This window comes from Camelus ferus, chromosome 11 (assembly GCF_009834535.1).
Source record: "Camelus ferus isolate YT-003-E chromosome 11, BCGSAC_Cfer_1.0, whole genome shotgun sequence".
Lineage (NCBI taxonomy): Eukaryota > Metazoa > Chordata > Mammalia > Artiodactyla > Camelidae > Camelus > Camelus ferus.
This window is the reverse complement of record NC_045706.1, coordinates 62,135,321-62,145,023: the sequence shown is the minus strand read 5'-3', so window position 1 is coordinate 62,145,023 and position 9,703 is coordinate 62,135,321. Positions and strand designations below refer to the sequence as shown.

At 37.5% G+C, this 9,703-nt stretch overlaps 1 protein-coding gene across 1 annotated transcript in view; it reads right to left on the bottom strand.

Moving 5' to 3' along the window:
- Positions 1-36: 36 nt before the first annotated feature.
- LOC102514003 (mitochondrial import inner membrane translocase subunit Tim23) overlaps positions 37-9,703 on the bottom strand; it is a 27,972-nt gene continuing 18,305 nt past the window's right edge. Inside the window, exons 6-7 of the mRNA XM_006188782.3 lie at positions 9,102-9,212; positions 37-564 (exon numbers count right to left, since the gene is read on the bottom strand). Of these exons, the coding sequence (XP_006188844.1) occupies positions 449-564; positions 9,102-9,212 (227 nt within the window). The 3' untranslated portion in view covers positions 37-448. The remainder of the gene's footprint in view (positions 565-9,101; positions 9,213-9,703) is intronic.

The window sequence follows — 9,703 nt, the reverse complement described above, 5'->3', positions numbered from 1 at the left end:
CCAGAAAGATGGGTTTAAATGGAGACATCCAGCATATTTATGTTGGAGTTACGACTTTGGTTCTATTTTCACCCTTTATTCAGAATACAGGGCAATATTACAGTCCTGGATCATTAAGTGAACAAACACGGTGATAACAGTATTGACAAGCGTGACCTGAATTTTGGGAGTAAGTGGTTTTCCAGTTCAGGGGGTAGGAGGTGCAAGAATCTTCTTCAAAGGAGAAGAGAACCACATTACTCAGCCACCGAAGGGTTTTGGCTTCAGCTCATTAATGGCTGGAAGGAGTGCCAGTCCTGGTCAACCGTCCATGATCTTCATCACAGCAAAATGGAATCTCCAATTTCTCAAACTAATTGTAGGCAGAAGAGTAAATGACTCCAGACTGACTTATTAATTGATTTGGATGACTACTAAAGTGTCCTCCATTCACAAGCTAGCGAAATCTTCAGAGTGACTGTTGGAGCAAGGAGCCTTTCATGTGCTCCCAGTTGTTATACAGTGCATAGAGGCTCGTGAGTGTCAGTCCTGCTAGACCGCCTCGTGCTACCCCTCGAAGACCACCTGGGAGAGGAAAGGAAGGAAAGAAAATAATAGTTTTGTATTGCATACTGTCCTAGCATCAAAGGTTAAATAAGGGTATCATAAAACTGACCCATACCATTCATGTTGATGTTATGAAGATCCCATCCCAATCAGTAGAATCAAAGTTTTAAAAGTAATAAAAGAAACCAAGTTTTAAAAGTAATAAAAGAAACCAAACTTCTCCAAGAAGTTCAGGAGAGAAAGATTCCCTAAATGAACTGTTTAACACATAAACTTCACATTCACAAGCTTTTTGCTTTCACTTTTAATCTCACAATTTGTACCTAAGATCGTCAGTAAGATTTTGTGATTTTTCTCAATCTGACTTGATCCTACAACATTTTTGGACAAGATCTTATGCTTATTATTGAAGTCCCAACCAGATCAATAATTTCCTGCTAGTCACATAATTTAGAACTTTCCTGGTACTGCCAATCGATTTAAGGCTGTAACATCAACAAGGTGACACCCTCTTTGGAAACAGTACTAACAGCCTTTGGACTCTGCACAGGTCCTCTTCCTCTAAATATTAACTTTGAAGACTCAAGGCAAAGTGGTGATAAGGTGGCTACAATCAGGCTTTGAGCTGGTGCTCCATCAGCTCCCCTGTTCTTCCCCTGATGTGTCAGACAACCTTCAACTAATAAGCCATGAGGCACTTACCATCATACTAGCTGAAAAACATTCAAGGATTACTTTTAACTATTTTTGCTTAACAACAAAAAGCAATTTTTCACGTGGAAAAAGATAAGCAACATAATTTCATTTGAAGTGCAAAAACAAATGTTTCAATCAATTATCTGAAAATAGCCCCCAAGTCCAGTAAGAGGAATGGGGGTACCCAAAGACGCTTTTAAGAAATACGTGATGTTCTCTTACAGTTTCACAAACAAGTAGAGGTCATGATCATAGGCTTAAGGTGGCCTATAGTGTACCTATGGTGTATCTGTTCCAAGTCACGTGTTAAGAAGGCAAAGGTCCAGTGTTAATACCTTATTAGAGGCCCCTTAGCTATGAGCCAGTAAATTCTGTGAAATTCAGTGACGCTGCTGCTGAGTTAGAACACTTAAACCCAAATATTTCTGCAATGAACGTCCTGCCAGATGGCTTCAGCTGATAGATTACAGGGCCACTCCCTCTAGGAGCCTCTCTGGCCTGAAGACTTAAGATAGCTGACCCACTTAAGCTTCCACTATGAAGTGCCCCTAATTATCTCTCTCAAACAGACCCAAATAGAAACTGCAGGCATCATATATAAACAGCTGTCAAATATGCAGGAGGGGGATCAGAAACAAAAGTAAAGTAAATGGGAGATAGCTCCTTGAAGCCCACATCATCTCTTTATATCTTGCCCATACTTACATTAAGCATGACAGCTGAATTTGCAACTGTATTTAATATGGTTGAAAAATTATAAAAGTAATGTGTACTCAACCTGCTAACTAAAAACAATCGGCTCAGTTTAATAAAGATATACTTTGTGTCTTTGAACAGTTAGCCAAATGAAAGTTATAGGGGCTGAAAGTGAACTATAATTAGACCAAATTCCTAAAATGGAAAAAATACACTATGAAGCCCAGGAGAATAAACGCTAAGTTATCCACACCTATGGCTGTTATTAGATCTAAACTTTGAGGGTAATGAGGGTTCTTTAAGCAGGTTACAAAGATATAATACTCTCTTCTGAATCAACACAAAACAAAGCAAAAGCTAAGGTGGCCCCACTGCTATTAGAAAAAGGATAGAGGGCAGGTAATTGAAGGCACAGTAATTTTATCAAACATTCAACTTCAGACCAACTTCCCAGGACCTTTAGTTGACTACAGATCCACAGGAGTCTGCAGTCTACCTGCTGCAAGGTGTCCCTTTCAGTTGGCCCTTTGCTTTGAGTGTTCTAAGAACATGATTTCTATGTGGCCCTCTTAGAAGGGCTTTTCCACTACTTCTCATCTATCAAGTAACAAGCCTCCGTGGACACAGGCACCAGGAGTAACAATGAAACTGGGAACTGTAAGGATGTAAGATCTCTGGACATCAGCGGTGTACTAAGTGCCCCTTAAGAACAATTTATTCCCTAGAAGCTTTCTACTTTCTGACCAAAATGAAACAAATAGTTCAAATCAATTAAGATACTTCTTGGAGGGAGGGTATAGCTCAAGTGGTAAAGCGCATGCCTAGCATGCCTGAGGTCCTGGGTTCAATCCCCAGTACCTCCACTGAAAAATCAAATAAATAAATAAACCTAATTACCTCCCCGCTGCAAAAAAAAAAAAAAAAAAAAAAAAAAAGAAAAAAAGAAAAAAATACAATTAAGATACTTCTTTGAAGGGTAGAAAAAAGCTGTTTCCAGCAAGAAAACACCAAACACATGCAGTGTTTGATTTACTAATAAGCACAGTAATCCTGACTCAAGGGTTGCCTTTTAATTACATGTTTCAGTTTAAATTCTTTCCATTAATTTCATGGTTTTCCAACTGGTTGATCTGTTAAAAGTTTGAGGGCCTCAGCTTTAAGCCTTCTTTAATAAAATGACTTTTGCTCATCAGGAAGCTGATCAGCAAATATACTTGCTTTGAACACTGAGTAACCAAGTAAGGCCAATGGTTAACCTCTACAAAGCACAACAAACATGAGCCTTGTGTGTCAGTTTTATCCCGACCTTTTGCATCCTTACACAATTCTTCCAGAAAGGGCAAACATCACCTCTTCTAAACATGGGAGAATGGGGCCCAGCCCAGAATGTTGAAGTGCCTGGTTTGTAAGGTACAGAGCTGGTGAGTGGCAGAGCTAGCCCAGTGAGCTAACAGGCGATCAGCACATTTCTCCTCAAACACCCAGAAAGTAAATATTTTAGGCTTTGAGGGCACAAGGCTATATCGATACTTACTATAACAATTTTAAATGTTAAATATTTTAAAATGTAGAACACATTCTAAGCCTGCAAACAGTGAACGGACAGGCATCTGGCCAGCAAGAGTGTGTGGCCCTTGCCTTACCTACACACTGAGATGGTTATAAATTCCTTTCAAATTTTTGCACTATTTAATTTTAAAAACTTTTGTTAAAATTATTTTTTTAAATCGTGGTAAAATACATAGAACATAAAATTTACCATTATTAAGTGTGCAGCTCAGTAGCCTTAAGTACACTGGCAATGTGCTACCATCATCCACCTCCAGAGAACTTCCCTGCAAAACTGAAACCCTGTACCGATAAAACTAATTCTCTACTCCTTTTTCCTATCTAATGCCTAATTTATTATGTCGATACATGTTTGCTCACTTTTCTTTAATTTTTATTTTTATCATTATCCACATAAGTAATTTAAAAAGTCAAGCCAGTACCAAAAGATCTTAGTGTCGCACAACAGTCTGGTGTTCTCATCATCCTTACCCTAATTCCAGTTCCCAAAGGCAACTACTTTAATTCTTTGCTTTTTACCTACATGTTTCTAAATAACATGATTATCTTGCTATTCTTGATGTTTCAATTCTAGGTATTTGTCTATTGACTTCCTACTAGGAAAACTATGTCAAGTCTTGTAAGAACTATACAAAATGTGCTATGGCAGAAGGTTCACGTAGGTTGTTTTGTCTAGGTCATCTCACTTACGAGTCTATGAAGGGAAGAGTCACTCTTGTTTTAAAGTAAAGAAACGATCCCCTTTAAAATAGCACCCAAAGTAATAAAACACCTAGGAATAAATCTAACCAAGGACGTGAAAGACTTACACACGGAGAACTGTAAGACATCGATTAAGGAAATTAAAGAAGACTTAAAAAAATGGAAGGGATATCCCATGCTCCTGGATTGGAAGAATCAATATTGTTAAAATGGTCATAATGCCCAAGGTAATTCACAGAGTCACTCTTGTTTTATAGACAAATTGAAATTCAGACAAGTCACTCTCTTGTTTACATATCTATTCAGGGATCCAGTGCTAATCAACTCCAGTCTCACTCCAAAGCCCACTGTATTTCCCGCCATACCAAACTGCCTCCAGGAGAGAGAAAGGAGACAGGGAAATTTCTTTCAAGGGGCAGTTAACAGTTGAGCTGGGCCTTAAGGATGGACTGCGTTTTAAATTCATCTGTTTGGTCATCTGACGTGCATAAGGAAGCTGACACAAAAGGCTGGAAAGACAGGTTAAGATTAGAACATGGAAGACTAGGGTGAGAAGTTCGAATTTAGGTTGAAAGGTAGTGGGTCATCATCAAAGGCTCCTGCATAGGGAGTATCAGCATTAGGACCACCCTTGAGGAAGATTAAGCTAGAAATAGTAAGTAGGTTAGAAACTGGAGACAGAAGCCTAATGTCAAAATGATCAATGAAAAACACTTAGAGAAGTTTAGGGCTTGTGGTAAGAGCCTCAACTCAGGTGACAGGCGGTAAACGTCACAAATGATGGAATGAGTGGATGGTGAGAGAAAGGTAGAAATCAAAGGTGATCAGGTCACTAGAAGGCTGTTTCCTGCTTCTTGGCTTTTTTCTGAACTTTGCAATAGGGTGGAGGCAGGAAGTGAGACTTTGCACTGCACAGCAGCTAGCTTTCCTCATCACTGTGCCATCCACCAGCGCCAAGCACTGCGTCCCTGCAATCCCAGCGCTTCCATGCAAGACTTAACTCACTAAATCCCAGTTGTTTTTGACCTCCACATTACTGTGTCCTTTTAGGACTATTTTTTGCCAGATTCATAGTTTCTTGGTGGTTGTTTATCTGCAGGTGGTAGAGTGTCCCAAACCCCTTTGAGAACCTTATGAAAATTTCAGAGAATTTAGAAACCCTGACTTAACATCTCCTGATATAGACTCTATACTCAGGAGAAGGCTGGAAGTTTAACTCTCCAGAAGTTGCAATAAACAATTTAAGGCTTATAAATAAATGGAAATATTAGTATTTAGATGGTAAGAATTAATCAAAGTCCAGTTAAGCCAAATCTTCACAGTGGCTATGAAGCTCTATCGTCTGTAGAATTTGGTCCCTTGCCACTTTTATGACTGCAGATCCTCCTATTCTCCCACTGCCTTTTAACTCCCACTTCAGGGCCTTTGTTCTTGTTGTTACCGGACCTAAATCCCTCCCTGCAGACATCCACCTCACATGCTCCCTCACCTGTCCATCTCTGTTCAAATACCACCTTCTCCTTGAAGGGTGCCTTAAACTTCTTGGTACATACAGCTTTGTATGCATGGCTTAGGGTGCTGCAGGATAAATTACTGAAAATTAGATGCCTTGAGCAAAGGACCTACGAATTAAAAATGTTTATTTTGCTTTTTCCTCGTTGCTTGCGAGCAACTTCTATTATCTGGGGGGTCATGTGTATTTTCTCCTGAAGGGCTATGTCATATCTTTACTCCACTTTTTTATTGAGTTATTAGTTTGAGTGGTTGGTTGAAATGTTTTAAATATTATGGCCATCAGCTCTTTGCCTCTTATATATGTTAAATGAATTTTTATTTACTGAAAGAATGTTGATGCCAGTAATAAAAAAGTCATCAGGGGGCTGTTTGCAGCATATGAAGCTTAATCTTAAAGGCCTGGCATTCATTGATAAGCAGCGCCTTTTAACAATAAGGATAGTTTATACTATATTCATTTCTGGTGTATAGCATAGAGATTCAGATATATACATAAACTCCTTTTCATATTCTTTTTCATTATAGGCTATACAAGATATTTGAATATAGTTCCTTATACTATACAGTAGGACCTTGTTGTTTATCTATTTTATATATAGTAGTTTAGTTTGCTTTTATAAGGTGACTTTCTTATGGAAGGCACAGGGTTAACAGCTTAGGAATTTTTCACAAGGGGGTAAGAGGCACCCATATCTTTTGGTTTTGGAGGTCTTGTTTCTTGAAGATAAGTGATGTAAGCTTACGAATGACAGCAAAAACACAGCTATTCTCATTCTGACAGAATACTGGTCATTATTAAACAGATTTTCACATGCCACAGGAAACCTATAACGACATTTCACACCCTCTGAAAAATATCTACACAGTTCATTAAATAAAGCATTAGATCTGAACTAAAATCATATCATCACAATTATTCCTGTAGTCTCTTTCTGGTCTGACAATTAACCCACTTTCTCATGTATTTTTCCTCCTAATTTTCTTTCTACAAAAGTAGCTCCTATACCTAAATTGAGTCATACCACTTTCATTCTAAACTCCTTCCTTAAAAAAAAAATTCCTATTTTAGAAGAGTATGTTGGAGATTGGAAAGATTTTATGTCAGCAGGAATTAACCCTTCCCTGAATGTAAACTTCTTTTCCTAACGGTTTATGCCGACTCCAGACAAAAAGAATGCCTAAATTCTTTTCCAAATCCTTGTATCTGGAAGCTTTATATATGTATTCCTGCCACACAAAATTCATAATTCTGGCTCTGTCTTAAGTATAGTCTAAACCAGAAATCAATAAAAGACACTGATTTGCCTTTGTCAGAGCAATTCTGATGTGCTGAGTTAAACTGTTCAGCCAGGAACTATGAACCCATGTCGGAATTCTGGGTCAGCAGATAACTGACCTCTTCTATGTTCCACCACTGAAATGGAAGCTGAAATCTACTTGTCACCTGACATAGAATTAATGGATATTCTTTTTTGCTTTTTCTCTTCTGAGCCAAGAGTCTATTCTTCCATGATTTATGTTGGAGGTGTCCCAGGCTATGTTACAAATGTTATTACTGCCAGGAAGTACTTGATTCAGAAAGCTAGGCTCCCAATTCTTTTGACACTATCAAGTATTCAGCCTTTCCCTTTCTATCTTTAAAATGTATGTAATATGTCTTAAATTAGATGGTAATTCAATACACTCTTACATTCAGGACTACCTTTAACATAGGAAATGCGAAATGGCTCATCTTGAGTAAGAAAACGGATTGGTGGGGACCAAGCTGGAGCGTCAGCACCCATCCATGGGGGCGGGGGAGCAGCTCCCCCAACTCAGCTTTGGCCACTTGCTACCACGTATAATGTAACCTTAGTGCCTTCCATTTGTTCAAAAGAAGCTGAAATTCCAGTTTTTTGTGTAAATCTCTTGTTTTTCAAATTTTCACTTGATCTTTCGTAAACACGGTTTGGGTCAACTAAACTTGCTGAGTGCCACCCTTGTGGTGCCAATTAAGGTTTTAAATTCCTTTGACCTAAAGATTTTCAATGTGAAAGTATTTTTAGGTTTATAACAAACTTTTTTTTTTTTTTGCCAAGGTCATATTTTCATGGACATAAAAGGTATTTACTGTCTTTACCTGGGAGCTCTGGTTATGTGTGTAAAACACACGCACATGTTGCAAAAAGTACTGTGAGCTCTTACGGATAGAATTCTACATGTGATCCATTTTCAGTATAAAGAAAGCCTCTTAAGTTCAGATATGTCAGGAAACTTTGGATTTTATAATCTCGTTGAGACTTCTCTCTTATTTCTTTCTAGTAAAATGAAACAAAAATGCTACCTGATATTTGTGATAGAGGAATTATATAAAAACAAAATGACTCAATCAAACATCTGAAACATAATAAACAATAGTACAGAGGCCTGAGTATAGAATGTATGTAATTTAGGCAATTTAAAACAGAAATATGATGAAAAATTTGGGACTATCACCAGTTATACGACCTTTTGAAAAAGGTCATCTTAATACTGTGTTCATCTATAAAATCAGGTGTGAAGATTATCAATTCACAGAGTTTTAAGTGAAAGAAGTTATATGAAGTGCTTATTGCTGACTGTATAATCATAACTCAGTGAATGTTAATTTCTTTTCCACTTAGAAGAGATTCTGATATTTGATCTTCACCCAGGTAACTCTGATTCAACTCTGAGGGTTTTGATTCTTTTTTTTTTTTTTTAAAGTGGAATGGTATTTAGTTCATCCATGTTCATAACAGCATTATGCCCAGCTCCCAAAAGTGGAAGCAACCCAAGTGTCTGTTGACAGATGAATGGATGAACAAAATGTGGTATATGTGTACAATGGAGTATTATTCAGCTTTAAATTACGGAAGGAAATTCTGACACATACTACAACATGGATTAACCTTGAGGACATTATGCTAAATGAAATAAGCCAGGCACAACAAGAAAAATCCTGCAAGATTTCACTTATATGAAGTATCTAGTCAATTCACAGAAATAGAAAGCAGAATGGTGGCTGCCAGGGGCTATACAGAAGGGGGAAATGTGGACCTGTCGTTTTTAAATGGGTAAAGAATTTCAGTTTTGCAAGATGAAGAAAAGTTCTGGAGATGAGCTGCACAACAATGTAAATATACTTAACATTACTGAACTGTACACTTGGAAAATGGTTTGGATGGTCAATTTTCTTACGTGTATTTTACAAAAATTAAAAAACAAAATAAAAAAATAAACCCCCAAACCACAAGATGTCAGAGAACATTAGATTACACTGTAAAAAAAAAAATGTATAAAGTTTCCTTCTGAAACTATGGATAAAAAGCATACTTCAACTGTATTAAGAGACAGCTCCACCATTCAACAGTACCTACCTGTACATTTATACAACATGCCTGTCATGGTTCCAGCTGCTACTGTGTTGAGGTCATCTTCTGCACCTCGTGTTTTCTCAATGATGACACCAAATGCACTATAGAGCAAAGCTACAGGGGAAATGGAACCGAACAGCATTAAAAAAGTGAACTGAAAGTCAGAATGGCGATTATATTTAGATAAATGTATTCTACAGACATCACTCTGCAAGTATTCAAAGACATATAAACAATGATCCCTGGAACACTTTTTGTAGTAACACAAGCCTAGCAACAAATAAAATGAGCTTCAAGAGGGGAACGATCCAGGAGACTTTCCATATAATGGAATACTATCTACTGACTTAAAACAAAAAGCAGGAGGTCCTCTATTCACTAACATAAAGCAGGCACGTGTGTGTATGAAAATGTTTGGAAAGATTCAGAAGAAATTTATACTAGCTATTTATGGAAAGTACCACTGGGAAGTCCCAGGAGGAATATCTTTATTTTCACTTCCATTTTATCCATAACAACTGTACTTTTTGGATTTAGAAACAAAAAAAAAACCCATATGTATTTCTATTCTAAGAAACCTATAACTAAATATAACTCACATTTAA